Source organism: Magnusiomyces paraingens, assembly GCF_902498895.1.
Source record: "Magnusiomyces paraingens strain CBS 517.90 genome assembly, contig: contig5, whole genome shotgun sequence".
NCBI classification, from domain to species: Eukaryota; Fungi; Ascomycota; class Dipodascomycetes; order Dipodascales; family Dipodascaceae; genus Magnusiomyces; species Magnusiomyces paraingens.
Window position 1 is genome coordinate 1,431,286 of NW_022474071.1, and position 18,714 is coordinate 1,449,999.

An 18,714-nucleotide genomic window follows, 5' to 3' on the forward strand; every position below is an offset into this window, starting at 1 on the left:
GAAAACTCAATTAGCGATTTGGAAGGGTTCTTACTATATTCTCCACGTTTGCACTTGTTGTGTAAAGGATTAGTCACTACCGGCATCAAGCAAGTACTAATCTCGCTTAACATTGATGACGAGAAATTAAATCAATGTTTGTCGAATCATGAAAACCTTGATCCTGAGGAGCACTTTGTATCTCCTAAAGACATTTTTAAGCTAATTGTGAATGTCCCCAACATTTTTTTTTTCACACGTTTGAAAATTTTGAAGATGATCGGTATCAGCGGCTAGAAGGTATTGTGGATGTTGAAAATGCTAATAAAATAAAGCGTTGGGACTCAACACTCAAAAAACACTTTATAACAATACCTATGGTCCGTGCTTTTTTTAATCCTCAGTTTGACGGGTGGATTTGAATAAGAAGAAGAAGAAGAGAAAAATGATTTTTTGTATGAGAATGAAATTTTTTGTATTTATTAAATTTTGATTATTGGAAACTTTTTGGGGGGGTTGTGTTAATGAAGAGAAGAGATTGTTTTTATTAATAACTTTTATATAAACTACAATATGAATTTTTTTTATTTTAGAATTAAATAAAAATAACTCTAACAATTTTTAATATTTGATATTAAAACAATACTACTAATTTTATATATTTAAATATACAGACAAAGTTTTGAAAGTTCAAATGTATCATGGATCAAACTTAACTTGAAAGCCGTTTATGTGCTATCTGAAAAGGGAAAAAAAAGCGCACTGATTTTTTTTTATTTTTTTTTTTTTTGGTTGCCGCATATAGACGATGATGACGACTACGAATAGACTGACTTTTACAAGGAAGTTTTTCATTTTATTTTATTTCATTTTATTCTATTTTATTTTATTTTATTTTATTTTGATTTGATTTGATTTGATTTGATTTCTTTTGGTTTCTTTTGGTTTCTTTGTATAGGCCGAGGGACCGTTTTTTAGTTTTGTTTGGTACAATAACATTGATTGGCCTGTCAAATGAACGTGAGTGGAACAGGCCAGCCGTACCTTTTTTTTTTGTCTTTTCAAAGCCCATTACTCTTATGCTAGAACTATTTTAGTTGAGAGGTCTGTTAGTTTGTATATTTGTAATTTTGTAATTATTTTTTATTATTATTATGGTGGGCACCTTATATGGTTAAGGGGAATGTGATTAAGATGGCCCAAGACGGTGTATGGAGCAGTCAAGATGATGGTGTACTTGCGCAAAAAAAAAAAAAAAAACCACTACTTGCACAAGCGCAGCCAGCGATTGGTTAGATAAGAGCGAGTTGATGCATCTGTTGCACCTGTTTAGGAAGGCGTTCCGGGGGGGTGAGAGGATACAGACAAGTTGGTTACATTTTAAAAAGTTAAGAGAAATGTAAAAAGATGAAAGAAAGCATGTGAGGAAGAATGAATCAAAGGGCAAAATATATTTATTGAGAAGAAAATGAAAATGAAATGGAACTTGTATTGTATTATGGAAATCAAGAAGTGGAAATGTCTTTAAGTTCAACGGGACATAATTAATTAACAATGGCATTTTATAACGGTTAATTTAAAATAAAAATAAAATATAACGGTGCAAAAGAAGCTTCTTCTTCATCTTCTTATTTTTTTTTTTCAAGGTTCATGATCATTATAATGATCATTATGGTTTCATCTTGTATTTGCTCCCGACTGACCGAGAACTTGGCCTGTTGCGCCTCTGGACGTGGCTTGTTGCGGGTAGTCTCCGATAGAAATTTGTTTGTTGTTTATATTTATTTATAATATAAAAATTATTTACACTTTGCTTAAAATGCTTAGAATAAAAAAAAAAAAAAAAAAAAAAAAAAAAAGTTGCTGTTACTGCCATTTTTTTTTTATTTTTAAAATTTTTAAAGCATCTCTCACCATTTATGTCTAGCCATACATAATTAAAACTGTTTTGGTTTTTTATTTTTTTTTATTTATTCATTTTTTTTAATTCCTTTCTAATACATTTTTCTTTTCAATATCAACCATCTTAAATCATCTCAACCCATTCAAAACCTCTCTCTCTCTCTATAGCTCCCGTCTCCAGCAAATGCCATCTCTAACGGTATCTGTAGGTTCCGATAACAGCAACTATGAAGCTCTTACAGGCGAGGTCTACCAGGTCGCCACCATCGTCTTTTTGTCCTGGGCAGGGTTTGCCATCTTCTTCATGGTCAGTATATTTATATATACACTTTGATCAATATCAAAATCATCTTTTACTAACCTGTTTTTTTTTTTCTTTTTCTTTTCGTTTCTTTTCAATATATAGATTATGGGCGTAAGTACCAACCGTTCTCTCTCATCTCTCTCATCTCTCTAATAAGTCTCACTCTAACTCTTTTCAGACCGGTCTCTTCTACTCGGGCTTGTCTCCCCGGAAATCCGCCCTGTCTCAGGCTGCCATCTCTCTCATCGCCATGGCCATCATTCAAATCCAATGGTTTGTCTGGGGCTATTCGCTCACTTATTCCCAGACTGGCGCAACAGCCTACATTGGTAACCTCGCAAATGCAGGGTTCCGCAATATCTTCACACTCTCCAACATTGCAAACACAACAGCTTCCGCCACAGACTCGGCAACATCCCTCGGAGCTTCTGCACCAAACACTATTCTCGGAAAAACAGCAGCTGTTTACGGATCCATGTATGCTTGCGTCACAGGCGCACTCTTGATTGGCGCTATTGCAGACCGTGGACGCGTTCTTCCAGCTATGGTCTTTCTCTTTGTTTGGGCAACAATCGTCTATGCACCCATTGCCTGCTGGTCTTGGAACCCCAACGGCTGGGCCGCAAAGCTCGGATATCTCGACTATGCTGGTGGTACACCTGTCCACATCACGGCCGGTTACGGAGCCCTCGCGTATTCTCTCATGCTCGGCAAACGCGCAGGTATGGACGCCGTCTGGTCATCGACACGTTGGATTCGGTTCCGCAGACTTTTATCGCGTAAAGTCCGTAGTCATCACTCAGAATCAGACGATTATAACACATCTAGTAGCTTGGCCAGTGAAAAGGCGACTGACTCGGCTCTTCTTGCTCTCGATGCAAGACCTCACTCGGTTCTGCTGGTTGTTCTTGGCACCGCCCTCATGTGGGCCGGCTGGATGGGCTTCAACGCTGGTGCCTCTATCGTCCCAACTCTGCGTACTCTCCAAGCCGTCATCAATACAAACATCTCCGGTGCCATGGCAGGTATCACTTGGATGTTATTAGATTTCCGTATGGGGCGCAAGTGGTCTGTGGTGGGCTTTTGTTCCGGTGTCATTTCCGGCCTAGTAGCCATTACTCCGGCCGCTGGCTTTGTCCCGGCTTGGTCTGCACTCATCTTTGGTCTTGTTGGCGGAGCAGCTGCAAACGGAGCAACCAAGGTCAAGTTTCTGCTGGGCATTGACGACGCACTTGATATCTTTGCAGTCCATGGAATCGGTGGTGTTACCGGCAACATTCTCACAGCACTCTTTGCGTCCAAGTCCATTGCAGCACTCGACACAGTCACAGTCATTAAGGGTGGCTGGCTTGACCATCATTACGTCCAACTGTGGTTTCAAATAGCAGGCACTTTGGCCTCCAGTGCCTATGCCTTTGTCATGACAGCCGTCTTACTTTTTCTCATTGGACTTATCCCTGGACTCCAACTGCGCGTTTCTCGTACCGCTGATGAAGCTGGCGGTCTCGACCTTTCCCAACACGATGAGTTTGCTTACGACTACGTCGAACTTGTCCCAGACCTTCCATGTTCAGCCTCGGAGCTTTGGCCCATGATTGGCGGTGGTCAAGCAACTACAACAGGCGCAGATACACCAGGAGTAGGAGGTGTTGCCAACAACTTTCATCGTAGCGATGACGGCAAGTATGAACAAGCAGAATACGAGAGTTCACCGCCTAAACCTGGATCAGTTCACAGTATTGAAAAAAGAAGCAAATTTTTCCGGTTCAATAAGAAAAACCATTCTGCTGAAAAAGTCAGCATCTCCAAAAGCTCGCCAACCCCGCCTACTTCAGGTCCTGCTTCAAGCTCTGTGCCAATCATGTCAGCAATAACATCATCATCATCATCACCATCACCTATACCATCATCAAATACCCCAGTTGCTCCTGTTGTTGCTCCATTGTCACCTTCAAGAAGATACTCGGCACTTAGCACACAAGAAATGCATCCTGATGACCCATTAGCCCCGGTCTCTGAACAGCATGTAACTCCATCAGACTCCATCTCTCCAGCAGCATCAGCAACAGCAACAGTACCCCCAGTTTCACGTACTGGCACTCGCCCATCCTACAATCGCAGCGAGTCTTCTGGTGTGGTACCCCTATTGCGTCGATCTTCTAATATTTCAGAAATCGTCCCGGATACAATTCCCAGCCCACTTGTACCCACCTCTTCATATCTTCACATGCATCACCATCATCAACCCATCCCACCAACATCTCTGCGCATGCGTGCCGGCGGAAGCACTGAAAACCTACACTCTACGTTGTCGTCAGGGCCAATACTTGGGCATCGTCCGTCGCTCACAGGTAGCCTGACTGGCGGCAGTACGTCTTACAATACACCTTCATACTCGCCCATAACCACCAATTTTAGTCCGGCTGTTCCATCTTCGCTGCGAAGAATTAGTCGCAGCGGCTCGTTTTCTGATTCTCTCGACAATGAAGAGGATGATTCCACAACGTATGCACGGATCCACAATAACCTGCGGATTCATGAAGAGCCTATCTTGGCTTCGGGTTTGTCCACACCTGCATCTGAAGCTTCGCCTAACCCAGACGATACCGATCGCAATGATAGCGATCCGGAAAAAAGTGATACCAACAACCGTGATGATGCCCGCAGAAAAATACTTGACGACCAGGATCAATCCTCACAACGGACCTCTACCACTGGTTTGGGCGAGCGACCGGGACGTGTCATGGGAATTCTGAGTGCAAACAGAAGCGGCAGCACAATGTCTTCATACATGCTTGACGGGTCTGACGACCGTGACCGTGATCGCTATCGTGACCATGATCGAGATCATGGCAATATGCGTATGACCTTTTCCGGGTTCCGACCACGTGCTAGTGATGAATGAATGAATGATTCAGTTGATTGTTTTTAATCCAATAACGAGAACCACTGATAAGGCCTTTCAAGACCTATTTACGATTTTACAACCCCACCATGACCATCTAATTAATGTCTCTTTTTTTTTTTTTTTGTATAATTAATCTGTTTATTTGTTGCTTTTTTTCTTGTTTATAATTTATAAAAAAAATATATGATAGACTTTGTTTTTACTAATATTTTTTCGTTTATAATCGAAGACACCAAGCCACCCTTTTACCTGAACAACCCAAGGCCTAACTTTGACCAGGCAAAAATAAATATACCGCAAAACCGGACTAATGGACCGATAAAAAAGGGAGTTGGGCTCAACCGGGAATTGAACCCGGGACCTCTCGCAAATTGCTTAGAATAACCCTAAGCGAGAATTATACCACTAAACCATCGAGCCGCATATCTATGTGACCAGGATTACATTGAAATACTAGAATTTTTAAAAATTAAGAGTAACAAATTAAAAAAAAAAGAACAAACAAGGGGAAAGGGCTGGATGGTGTAAAGGACAACACGTTCGCTCGACAGCGGAAGATACTGGGTTCGATTCCCAGAATACCCCCTTTTCCTGAGGATGTGTACGGGAGTATACACCTAGACTGAAAACCATAGGCTACCCTGGTTACAGGAATGCCGACTCTTCCGTACAGTCTAAATAGCTTGCAGGTGATTGCGGGCCGTATCTCTGACGGAAGAGATTAAGAAATACATGGGCGTCCGTGAAGATAAGTGGAAATGGGTTGGGAAGGTTTTGGGACCGACAGACTGGTTCTCCCTGTTCCTCGTAAGCTGGCATCAGGGCCCATCTTCCGGGCTACCGGAGACGCACAGAACAGAAACCACCCGTACTAAAAAGGTACAAATGAAAACCGGCAAGTCACATAAGTCAGACAATAAAAGGATAGCGCAGATGCTGATGTTATATAGTTCTATAACCCTTGAATAAAAACAAACAAACAAACAAACAAAAAAGAACAAACAATGAAATAAAATGCCATTTTACTTTAGAATTAAAAACAAAAAAACAAAATTTAAGATTTATTTCTATTTAAAAACAAAAATAATGATATATTTCAAAGATTTTTGGTGAACACATATGGAAAAATGCGTTCACAGGTCTCTTGTCAGGCAATTAACTTTTGAGATTTACTGATAAAGAAACCTGGCGAATTTTAAACCACAACAGTTATCATGGAGGATAACAAAAGTGTAATGGATTTCTTGAAAGACAATAACTAGCATAAAGGTACAAAGTACAAAGCACAGTGGTACAGAGGTGTACAGAAACCAGTCACCATGTCCGAACCAGTTATGACCGTCTTGAAACTGTTCCTTTCATCATTAATCTTTTAACAAATATCCAAAAATAAAATTAACTAGTTTAGCTGCAAACTAAAAAAAATTAACTCCGATACGGGGAATCGAACCCCGAACTGCTCGGTGAAAGCGAACCGTGCTAGCCGTTACACTATATCGGATTGATAAATAAAAGGAAATTTCATGTGTCCTTAGCCCAACTATTTTAAAATAAGAAATATATCTTTGGTTCCTCCTGGCTGTTGGGGGGGAAAGGGCTGGATGGTGTAAAAGATAACACGTTCGCTCGAAAGCGGAAGATACTGGGTTCGATTCCCAGAATACCCCCTTTTCCTGAGGATGTGTACGGGAGTATACACCTAGACTGAAAAACCACAGGCTACCCTGGTTACAGGAATGCCGACTCTTACGTACAGTCTAAATAGCCTGCAGGTGATTGCGGGCCGTATCTCTGGCGGAAGAGATTAAGAAATACATGGGCGTCCGTGAAGATAAGTGGAAATGGGTTGGGAAGGTTTTGGGACCGACAGACTGGTTCTCCCTGTTACTCGTAAGCTGGCATCAGGGCCCATCTTCCGGGCTACCGGAGACGCACAGAACAGAAACCACCCGTACTAAAAAGGTACAAATGAAAACCGGCAAGTCACATAGTCAGACAATAAAAGGATAGCGCAGATGCTGATGTTATATAGTTCTATAACCCTTGAATAAAAACAAACAAACAAACATCATGGATTAAAGATGCAATGTTGAAGGCAAAATTAAAAGTTTATTACCAAAATGAAAAGATATATAGTATGGACAAGAAGGATAGTGCAGATGCTGATGTTATATAATTCTATAACCCTTGAATAAAAACAAACATCCTGGCTGTTTTATAGTTTTTGGCAACTTTAATTCTTGGTCTCAAAAGTTTAGGAATAAAAAATAATAACCAAAACTTTAAATATGGAGAGCTGGAAAGCGTTAATCACATTTTGGTTGAGCCCTTTACTTGAAAAAGAAAGACATGGATTAAAAAGGTTAATATCTTTAGAGATGGACATGTAGACTTCCTTGAACTTTTTAATTGGCTTTCAAATTGTAAGCTTTATATATGCTTGAATATATTATAAAATACATTTATTTCGTTGATAAAGACAGGTGGAAAAAAGTCGGGAAGCCCTGGTCTTTGACCCCATGTTCCTTGTAAGCTGATATCAAGACTTATTTTCAAGCTGTTGAAGATCCAATGTTCAAATTTAATAAAACTCTGTTTTTTCTTAAAACAAAGGAATATAAAAAAAAACAAAAGAATAAAAATATTTGTTATGTTATATATTTCTAATACTCTTAAAAAAAATTTCTGGTAATTTACTATGTATTTTACTAATTTCTAATATTTGCTATTTATAGGCTTTAAAAGGTTCTCTAACAATAAGCGTTAGTGGTTTAGCGGTAAAATTCGTCGTTGCCATCGACGAGCCCCCGGTTCGACTCCGGGCTGACGCATATAAAATCAATTATTTTTTTGTTTTTTAAAAGTGTGGGAAAAATAAAATAATTGTAAAGAAGACCTTTTTAATTTCTGGTTTATTATTATTTTTTTTAATTGTTAAAAGATAGTGTTTATGATCATAAAGAAATCATATAATCCAAAATAGCATGTGGATAGTAGTTCACAAGGCACTGTGACAAACAAACAAATAAACAATACATGGCTTGTGAGTATCAAAAAAAAAGAAACAATAGCCGGACCAAGTTGACAATAAAAAAAAAAGCTATAGACAAGCACTATTCATATTCAAATTATTTTAAAAGAAGAATAATGTAATAAATAAGCAGAAAAATGGAATGAAATAAGGATCATTTAATATTGCTATTGAAAAAGTAAAATAATGTGAAAAAAAAACTTTAAGAAAAAGACATCAGAATGTTTAAATTCCTTTAAAAATATATATAGTGTGATTAGGAATTATTGATGAGTTTGGAGGTGGTAGAGTAATGATATATTTTTTTTTATAATTTTATTACAAAACTGTGGGGTAGTAGTAATATTATGAGAGCTATTTAGAACTTTTATACTAAACAAGTGTTTACCACCATTTCTCTTAGAATCTCTTAAGATTCTCCATAAAACTGTTAGGGATTCTCATCTCATAAACAATCAAAACAAACATTTGTTGACTCATCCATAGACATTTATAAGCATATATAAGTTTCATATTTTGGATAAGTTAAACTTTCAAACAGAAAATGTATCAGTATAATTTGCATTTAAAAATAATCTATTTACTTATAATGTCAAAATAATAATAAACATATAACATCAATCAAATTTCTCATAATGTCAATATAATAATCAATTTACTTATAATGTCAAAATAATAATAAACATATAACATCAATCAAATTTCTCATAATGTCAATATAATAATCAATTTACTCATAATTCCTCAATTTTTTTTTTTTTTAAACATAACGTGAATTGTTTTATAAGATATTGTAATAATACAAAACTATTCAGGCTTCTATAATAAAAGCTGGACCTTCTTGATCAAATCCTCAAATTCCATTTGTTTTAGAGTTATTTTTATAGCCATCATTGAGTTTCAATTGAATTTCTATTTTGTTTCTTATTTATATAGATGTTACATATTTTAGAGCAAATTTCGCATTTCTGATTAGGCTTTAGTAGCCGCCAGAAATCCCAGGAAGCACGACGTGGACGCTTGCTCAGGTTACTTCCCATGGAAAAATGGAACTTATCTGACAAGATTCCCAAAATTTTTCCGCCCCCAATTGTGTAGTTGTCATTTGCACCTGGAGAGGCACCCTCTTCCGCAAAAAGTCCAATTCCACTAACGGACGCCTAAGCTTCTAATGGGTCTGAAGAAAAGGCAGCTAGCTTCCATGGCATGCGGAGGAACCACAACAAAGGGTTATAAACTATATGATCTAAACTAAAACCAGAGAATAGGAAAATATAAAAAAATGTATTGTGTATTAAAATGATGCTGAATAATGTAGAATGTGTGTTTTAAAGTATCAATAAAATGCTGAAGATGCTAGAAATGTCAAAATCGAATAATTTAAGCTGTTGAACAAAGCTATGTCGAAGCGAAGTTGCAGATCGCAAGAGTTTAAAAGTATAATAAAAAATTTAGATTTAAGAAACGTAAAATAAAATAAGTTTTTCAACCAAGGTTCCACAAATGAATAAATAATCATAGATCAAGTTTTTCAATAATAAGTAACGTTTTTTTTTTCAACCAAGTTCCCACGAATAATCATAATAATGATAGTTTGTTTGGTGGTAATCAAAGGGGCAAGACCCAATCCCCTAAGAAAACCGATAGGCCAAAGGAATATACGCCCAAGCAAAACCAGGCCGACAAGTCTACCTGTAGCGTATAACCTTGTTATGACAACTAATTGTCGATTAATGTTTTTTTTTTTTTTTCATCTCTCCAGGATTTTTGTTTCGGAGAGAGTATGGCTCCCGTAGACTCGCAGCTGTAGTCATGATGAAAGAAGAATAATGCCTGGCGAGTCTCCTCTCCGCACACACTTATTAGACGAGGGGGGCAGTCTGTGCGTGGCGTTTCTAGTTAACGGCTTTGTATTTGGAAATTTTTTGTGATGATTAGAAGAAGGGCTTGCTAATTAGCATTTAAAATAAGCTATTGCGAGACTTTGGATGTTAGTTGGCTAGTTTTTGAATTAGTAGAGAATACATACCATTTTCCAATAAAGTTGATATAATTTTGATAACTGTTTAAAAGTTAGAAAAGAAGTTGATGGAGATGTTCACTTACCTAAATATGATGATAATGATAATGATAATGATAACTCAAAAAAAAAAAAAAAAAAAAAAAAAAAAAAAAAAATAATCTGGAAAGTAGAATTGACGATGATAGTAGGAAATAAAGAGAGGTTTCGGAGGGAATTGTTAATTTGATTTGATTTGATTTTTTTTTTTTTTGAATTGATAATTTTGTAAACAAGCATTGTTTTAGCTTTGGTATTCAAAATATATTTAGTTTAGATGAATAAAGATTTTTGATTTAAATTTTTACAATATACATATAGATTAATTTTTTTTACAAAAAACATGAAAAGTATCATAAAAAAATAGCATGGATTTGTTTTATTTTATTTTTTTTTTTTAAATTATTTCAATAATCATTTTTTGGAAATGAAGGACCCTTTTAGAGGCCTGTCAACATCCATTGAAACCAAAGTGAGAACTGAAGAGATAATTTTTGAGGGTTAGGGGAAGAATGATTTTTTTTTTTTTTTTTTTTTTTTAAGGTTTAGACGGAGGTTAACATTAGTAGAGACTAAACTAAAAAAATTCTATAAGTGACACCACTAAATAAAAAAATAAAAAAAAAAAACATCCAAATTTAATCAGAATTTTAAGATGGAAATTCAACAAATAAAAATAAAAAAAGGACTTTAAATGTTTTCATATCAATTAAAAACACTTGTAAAAAGATATTTGATTCGACCCAGGATCGAACTGGGGACGTTCTGCGTGTTAAGCAGATGCCATAACCGACTAGACCATCGAACCTGCAATTGTTAATGAAAACACTAAAATTCCCTACTGTAAGAGATGCATTTAAAATACTAAAAAAGCCCCATTTTTACCCCTTGCACGTGACCTTTAGATCTTTGATCTTTTTTTTTTTTTCAATTAAAATCTCCACTGACAGCCATTCTTTAAAACTTCCAAACTAACAAACCTTCATTCCCATTTTATAAACATTAAAAAAAAAACCCTTCCAAAAATCCCCCCAAAAGTTTCACAACAAACACCACTTTTTTCTATCCTAAAAAAAAAGCCCACCTTACCCACCAACCCACCCAAACTAACTAGCAAAAAGTTCCCTTCCAAATGGCGGCTGCGACTACGACTACACCAAATACCGCTGCGGGGCCTGCGATGGCCATGACCTCTTCTCAGTATGTTTAAATCCGTACTTCCATTGTGTTTAAATAATAATAATAATAATTATAATATTGACTATCTAGATTCCAACAGTATGTAACCAAATAAGAAAATATAACCACCATCACTATCTCCTCCAGCGTCTCTATTTAACACTCACTACTCTAGACTCGAGAAACTAGGCGAAGGAACTTACGCTAGCGTCTACAAGGGCCGCAATAGAGCAACCGGCCAACTGGTGGCACTCAAGGAAATCAGCCTCGACAGCGAGGAAGGCACACCGTCCACCGCCATCCGCGAAATCTCGCTCATGAAAGAGCTCAAACACCCTAACATTGTGCGCCTATACGATGTGATTCACACGGAAAACAAGCTTAACCTTGTTTTCGAGTACATGGACCGCGACCTCAAAAAACATATGGACACCCATGGTGTCAAGGGAGCACTCGACCCTCGCGCTGTCAAGTCTTTTATGTACCAGCTGCTTCAGGGCATCCATTTTTGCCACGAAAATCGTGTTCTGCATCGCGACCTTAAACCCCAAAACCTTCTTATTAACGCCCGCGGTCAACTCAAGCTAGGCGACTTTGGTCTGGCTCGTGCGTTTGGAATCCCTGTTAACACATTCTCTAACGAAGTCGTCACTCTTTGGTATCGTGCCCCAGATGTTTTACTCGGGTCCCGCACATACTCCACCTCCATCGACATGTGGTCTGCAGGTTGTATTCTCGCAGAAATGTTTACCGGACGCCCGCTTTTTGCCGGCTCATCCAACGATGACCAGCTCCAGCGTATTTTTAAGATCATGGGCACTCCGACCCCGCGTACATGGCCCAACATTCAGGCCTTACCAAACTATAAAGCAGACTTCCCAGAGTACCCCCCGCAGGATATGCGCGCCATTGTCCCGCAAATCGATCCTGTTGGCCTCGACCTGCTCTTGGCCCTCCTACAACTTGTTCCCGATAATAGAGTCTCTGCTTCTCATGCCCTCCAACACCCCTGGTTTGCCGAGTACAGCGAATACCCCCAGGGCCACTAATACCATTTTCTCTCCTGTTTCTGTACCGTGTAATTATAAATTCTGTTCCCTAATAATACTCTAATAATAATAATAATAATAATAATAATAATAATAATAATAATAATAATAATAATAATAATAATAATAATAATAATAATAATAATAATAATAATAATAATAATAATAATAATAATAATAATAATAATACTCTACTACATTCTTGAAAGCGCCTGCAGAGAAGGCCGTCCGCCAGCTTCAAAAACCAGCTGCTTGATGGCCGTGCTTTTGGTCTGCAGAATATATGCCCATATTCGGTCGCTATTTTTCGTGTCACTCGGCGCCATGGCCAATACTGTCCTTATGATTCCCGTGTCGTGAGTCTGCAGTGCCATCAGCAACACATCCGGCTTGACGTTGAGCAGTTGTTGGGTAGTGGTTGTAGTTGTTGTTATGGCCTGCTCTTCTTCCCCCGTTGTTATTGTGGTTGTTTGCGTGTACGTCAAGTTTTGCAGTCTGTGTAAAGCCCCAACGTCCCGTGTATGAATACACGACACCAACAGGGGACCAGACACTGCCTCTCGCTTGCTGCCACTCCCGGGCTCCGTGTCACGTAGTGACATGGTATAGTTGGCAAATTGCAGAAGATACAAAGCCAGCCGCAGCCGCCGGTCACTCAATAGGCCTGCAGGCTTTGCTCCTGGTGTTGGTGTGAGCACTTGGTGCGGCAAGTCCACTGCGCGCGTGCCCAGATTTTCCAGATCCGGCGGTATGCTGATTGCGCGTATGCTTTTATCACTGTCCAAGCTCGGCAAAACAAACCGGATGCCAGCCCGAGCCAGTAGTTGTGCCGTGACAAATCTTAGTGAAAGAACTTGTTCATCTATCGCACGAAGAGCTCTAGGCGACGGTCTTTTCTTATGATGATGATGATGGGGTGTCAGGAAATGTTCAAACACCGTTTTATCGGTATCATCCAAAACGTACTCGTGCACTGGCACAGACACATAGCGTAGCATGCGCAACTGCAGGCCTTTACCCGAAAACGGAGTAGGTTGTCTATGATGATGATGATGATGGTGATGATGTCCTGAAGCCAATTTGTTATGGATGGCACGACACACCAGCGGCAGTTCCAAGTTCCGCGAGTATACAAACACGAGTTCGAGGATTTCTGCAGGCATGCATTCAAGTCTTGGAACAATACCTGTAACCGATTGGTTCTGTGACTGTGTTGATGACGACAACCGTCTTTTGCGGATCTTTGTTGTTGGCAGGTTTGGTCGCCGCAACACCACCCGGTGTCCTGCGTGAGCTTCAGAGAATTGGCGCAGAATTTTGGTGTCTCGAGGGTCTAGGTCAGCCAGACACGTAATCTTACGGTGTTCCGGTGATGGGACCGGCGGTTCTGCGTATGAAGATTTAAGAGTCCCTGATGAAGACGCAGACAAAACGCGTCTTCTTCGCCGGCGAAGCGCGCGTAAACTGGCAGATGCCCGGGCTAATGCCAAAGAATCCGCACCAGGAGTACTTTCGAGCTTGGCTACGGCCCGCTTCAGCGATTCTGCGAGCTTACGGTCATCCAGCGGGCGTCGCAGGCGGTTTGAGATATGGGTGTTGAGGTCGAAAATGCCCATGGTGGTGGATCCTGAAAAAAAAAAATAAAAAAATAAAAATAAAAATAAAAATTTAAGAGAGGCTTAAAAATTTTTTTTTAATAACCAGATTCGGTCTACAAATATCTTCAAGTCATTCAAATTCAAGTCATTTAAATTTAAAACATTCAAATCCAATTTTTTTTCATTTAATTAATCTTTTACATTCTAATTAGTTTCTTTCTTTCTTTTTTTTTTTTTCATTTTTAGTTCATTTCCACATCTTCATTGTCGTCGCCTCCAAAGTTCCCATCCCACAGGCCATCCAGACTAAACTCTTGAGCCCACTCTGTCACAATCACCTTTTCTTCCTTGGGTCCGCTGGCCGAAATAACCAAATCAGACTTGTTTTCAGGGATCTTTGGTTCCAGAGCATCGGCATCTGGCAGAGTCCAACCAGGAATGCGGCCGTCGCGCCAGTCCACAATAACGGCATGTGCAGCGCCCTTGAGATCAGGGATACCACCCTTACCCAGACGGCCCTTCTTGCGTGCAATCTGTACAAGGAAGTCAGTCACAAGCGAGTTGAATGAAGAATCATTAAGCGGTGTCAGCTTATAAACAGCCATAAGACGGTCTCTAAGCTCGGCATTCTTGGAAATGCGTTTCAGCAGCAGAGACACGGCAGGCACGGGGTCATCAATCTGCTTGGGAGGCAGCGCGTTGAGCAGCACCAGTCGCGATTGTTCATCCACAGGAGCAGTACCCTTTTTGGCTGTTTCCACTGCAGGGAACACAATTCCAGGAGAGTCCAATACACTGAGTTTATTATCAATCTTGACTTGGCGGATGGTAGTGGTAACGCCGGCTTGGGCACCGACAGGGCATGCACGTCTAGAACCACCATGACGAGAAAGAAGTGCATTGATGACAGATGACTTGCCAACATTGGGGTATCCAACAACACCGACGGTGATGGAGCGCTTGAGGTTGGACTTGGCGGCATATGCCTTAAGAGCTTGAAGCAGCGCGGATGCAGTAGACTGTTGCGTCAGGCCCTTGTGAACAAATGTGACGGCATTAGAAGCGGCCTTGTCTGCGGCCAGTGGCAGGGTAGGGAAGCTCTGCTTGAGTGCTGAGTGCCATTGTTTGAGGACATTGGATGGAACCAAATCAATCTTGTTGAGCACAAAAAGCAGTCTCTTGTCGGGCTTAGCCAGTACGGCCTGTTCGACCTGGCGTGAGCGAGTACCCTCAGGATCACGGGAATCCAGAACGTACAGAATAACATCTGATCGGTCCACCACAGCCTTGAAGATCTTATCGAAGGCCTTGCGTGAACTATCCTTGGAATCGTTATCCTCAATTTCAATGTCAATAACTCCCTCCACGTCCTCGGTATCCATTTCGTCTTCATCATCATCATCATCTTCGTCACTATCGAATTCATCGGCAGCAGCACGTGCCGATTCAAGCAGCGCGGCCAGACGAGTTGAATTGTCATGCTTTTCCTCCTGATCCAGCTGGGCCTCAATAGCCTCGGCGTTAGTTTCGCCAGCATTGACGAGAGCCTGGCGGCGTTCCTCACGGCGCTGTGCCTTGAGCTCTGTGTCTATACGGCGTCTCTCTTCAATATCTTCCAGGATCTTATCTTTGAATGGGAAAGAGCTAGGAATACCGGGATCACGAGGGTGTCGCGACTTCCAGGTGGGGTCTTTCTTTGAGAGCTTGCGTTGCTTACGGTTATGAGCAGCGACCTTCTTCTTGATGCCTTCTCTCAGGCGGGTCGTTCCACGTTTACTCTTGGACTCTTGAAGAGAGTTAGATAGAGGGAAAAAAGATTTTAATAGTTATAAAAGGACTTACTTTTGACTTTACTGGCCATTTTGAATGATGAAGGGGAAATCCTGTTTTGGGTGGTTTGTTGGTGATGATGATGATGGGAATTCTTTTTTTTTTTTTTTAGAAAAAAGTTGAAAATTTCTTGTTGTGTGTAGACAAAAAAAAAAAAAAAAAAAATTTTAAAAAAATTACATAAGCTGATAAAAAATCTCAATCTGACATTTAAATTACTAATCATTACATTATTTTTCTACAACCTTCTGCCGCACTCTATTTTTTTTTTGTTTTTTTTATGCTTATTAACACACACACACATAGAAATTCCCAGTCACCACCATCTAAACTCTTCTTCTTCTTTTCCCTCCCCCTCCTCAACCATGTCTGTCGCTTCGAGACCCAACGGACCTTCACCGGACTTTCATCCTGACCTGAACCTGCTTCTGCAGTGCCCTGAGTGCAAGATTTCTCCGCCGGACCTTGTGGAGCGGTTCAGCGAGGGAGACGTGGTATGTGGCAACTGCGGGCTCGTGTTGGGCGACCGGGTGGTGGACACACGGTCAGAGTGGCGTACCTTTTCCAATGACGATCAGGGCAACGACGACCCAAGTCGTGTGGGTGATGCCGGCAACCCATTACTTGATGATAACCAGCTTGATACATTAATTGCATCCGGTGCTCCTGGATCAACTTTAGGTCGCGACTTGAGCCGGACACAAAACCGCTCAGCGCACGACCGTAAAGATACGGCCTTACAGGATGCCTTTTCACGCATCTCGCAAATGTGCGAGGCTTACTCGCTCCCTAAAATGGTCCAGGACGCTGCAAAGCAAGCATTCAAGCTATCGTACGAGGACAAGAAGCTCAAGGGTAAATCCACAGAGAGCTTGATGGCGGCAGCCATTTTCCTTGCATGCAGACACTCGGGAGTTGCTCGTACATTCCGTGAAATGTGCGCGCTAACCTCAGTGCCCAAGAAGGAGATTGGCCGCACGTTTAAAATCATGGAGAAACTCCTACTGGAACTGGGCATCAAACCGTCCCACATGTCCTCGGAGGAGTACCAGCCTCTGCAAACAACTGCCGAAGACCTTATGCGTCGCTTTTGCTCGCACTTGGGACTTTCGTCGCAAATCACGCGCGCCGCAGAACACATTGCTCGCCGCACAAAGGAAGAGGGCACGCTGGCCGGCCGCTCACCAACTTCCATTGCGGCTGCAGCCATTTATTTCGCATCCGGCTTGTTTGGCAACCCTCAGACTGCTTCCAAGATTGCTGATAGAGCAGGCGTCTCGGAGGGTACCATCAAGACCTCGTATAAGCTACTATGGGAGGCTCGCGATAAGCTCGTCGACCCAGAGTGGATCAAATCTGGCAAAGCCAAGATGGAAGATGCGCCCAAGGTGTAGTTTATTTTATTTTATTTTATTTTAATTTTAATTTTGTTTTATTTGTACTAATTAGGTAACTTATTTAACTGGACGGTTTACTAAACCCGTGTAATGGCATTTTCTTATTCTTATTCTTTTTTATTATTATTCTTGTAAACAATTCAAATGACTTTGGACTTTAGAGTATGTAAAATTGAGGGTGATGCGGCCAGGGAAAGCCATAGGGCAAACCATTCTGCATGGGGGAAAGGTTTGACTGTGAACCAATACTTGAAACGCGAGCAGCTTCTGGGAAGCCAGAAACCCTGTACAAAAGGTCGACTGGCTTACTGGGTTGCTGAGGAACTTTGTGAATCTGGATGGAGAGTAGTTTCTACTTGTGAAATTCTAACTCGGCCTGCTATCTACAGTGTTGGAGGCCAACAAGTCCGCTCAACTTTGAGTCATACTGTTGGTGCAGTTTTTACGCCTGAGGAGCACCGCGGACACGGTCATGCCAAGCGGATGTTGGAGTACATTGTGAATGAGTTTGATAAAGGTCTTGAAGGAGAGTTTGGAAGTCATTTTAAGGATATTATCGACCCAGATTCTACAGTGGCCCATGAACAAGTTGCTCAGGCGTTTTCCATTTTGTGGTCGGATATTGGCGCGTACTATAGTATGTTTGGATATGCTTTGACCTCTTCAGAACAGCTCCAAGTACCGGTAGACAAGATGGTAGAAGCGCCTCAAGTTGAGTGGCTGGGTGAAGAGGACGTGAAAGCATTTGCGGAACGAGACTGCGCCAACTTTGAGGCGCAAGTACAAGCTCTTGCTCAGCGCGATGGATGTGTCCGTGCGGCAATTGTGCCGTCGCATGAAGTTCATGTAATGACCCATGCGAGAGTGCATTATTTGGCTCCCCTAATGCGGCCAGACTTGCAAATTCCCGTGCGCCGGTTTGGTGCCAAGGCAGGTGCGTTATCTATGCTTTGGACTTTAGATTTTGCTGGCGATAAGCTGGCTATTTTACGCGTCCAAACAAAGTTAGAAGAAGAAGAAGAAAATAACCAAAAAGAAGTTGTTTTAAAAGACTTTGAAACTTTGATCAAAGCAGCTCTCTCCGAGGCACTTGCTTGGAACCTCGGGTCTGTGGTGCTGTGGGCACAGGACGTTCCGCGGAACCTTTCTGGAGACCCACTTTTGACACTTGAGGAGATGGCAGCAGCTGTTGGGTGGACTGAAAGTGGAGCACGCGTTCTTTTGCGCGACACATCATGGCCTATGGTACGAACGCTACATGGCTACGCGACCTTGGGACCCGGGCCCGTTGTATTTGACGGTCGGTACGCGTGGTTTTAGAATGGAGAGTGAGACAGCCTCAAACAGGATCACGTGCCAAACAAATAAATAAAAGATCTGTATAAGTCTATTATTATTATTATTATTATTATTGTTATTATATTTTCTCGGTGTAACAGAGATTTTAAATTCCTGTAAAGTACACAAACACCAGTAAC

At 40.8% G+C, this 18,714-nt stretch overlaps 6 protein-coding genes across 6 annotated transcripts; 4 read left to right on the forward strand and 2 right to left on the reverse strand.

Moving 5' to 3' along the window:
* Positions 1-2,065: 2,065 nt before the first annotated feature.
* On the forward strand, positions 2,066-5,090 carry SAPINGB_P006109 (uncharacterized protein; the record flags this gene model as incomplete). The annotated part of the gene is made up of 3 exons (XM_032000823.1): positions 2,066-2,188; positions 2,288-2,296; positions 2,364-5,090. 3 exons carry the CDS (start codon positions 2,066-2,068, stop codon positions 5,088-5,090), a joined length of 2,859 nt encoding a protein of 952 aa, XP_031856714.1.
* A 6,225-nt stretch (positions 5,091-11,315) lies between these two features.
* On the forward strand, positions 11,316-12,411 carry SAPINGB_P006110 (uncharacterized protein; the record flags this gene model as incomplete). Its single annotated transcript, XM_032000824.1, has 2 exons — positions 11,316-11,383; positions 11,538-12,411. The coding sequence occupies 2 exons, from the start codon at positions 11,316-11,318 to the stop codon at positions 12,409-12,411; spliced, it is 942 nt and encodes a 313-aa protein (XP_031856715.1).
* Positions 12,412-12,605: 194 nt separating this feature from the next.
* On the reverse strand, positions 12,606-14,027 carry SAPINGB_P006111 (uncharacterized protein; the record flags this gene model as incomplete). Its single annotated transcript, XM_032000825.1, has 1 exon — positions 12,606-14,027. The coding sequence occupies one exon, from the start codon at positions 14,025-14,027 to the stop codon at positions 12,606-12,608; it is 1,422 nt and encodes a 473-aa protein (XP_031856716.1).
* A 224-nt stretch (positions 14,028-14,251) lies between these two features.
* SAPINGB_P006112 (uncharacterized protein) lies at positions 14,252-15,870 on the reverse strand (the record flags this gene model as incomplete). Its single annotated transcript, XM_032000826.1, has 2 exons — positions 14,252-15,795; positions 15,852-15,870. The coding sequence occupies 2 exons, from the start codon at positions 15,868-15,870 to the stop codon at positions 14,252-14,254; spliced, it is 1,563 nt and encodes a 520-aa protein (XP_031856717.1).
* A 334-nt stretch (positions 15,871-16,204) lies between these two features.
* On the forward strand, positions 16,205-17,233 carry SAPINGB_P006113 (uncharacterized protein; the record flags this gene model as incomplete). The annotated part of the gene is made up of 1 exon (XM_032000827.1): positions 16,205-17,233. One exon carries the CDS (start codon positions 16,205-16,207, stop codon positions 17,231-17,233), a length of 1,029 nt encoding a protein of 342 aa, XP_031856718.1.
* A 147-nt stretch (positions 17,234-17,380) lies between these two features.
* On the forward strand, positions 17,381-18,556 carry SAPINGB_P006114 (uncharacterized protein; the record flags this gene model as incomplete). Its single annotated transcript, XM_032000828.1, has 1 exon — positions 17,381-18,556. The coding sequence occupies one exon, from the start codon at positions 17,381-17,383 to the stop codon at positions 18,554-18,556; it is 1,176 nt and encodes a 391-aa protein (XP_031856719.1).
* Positions 18,557-18,714: the final 158 nt, after the last annotated feature.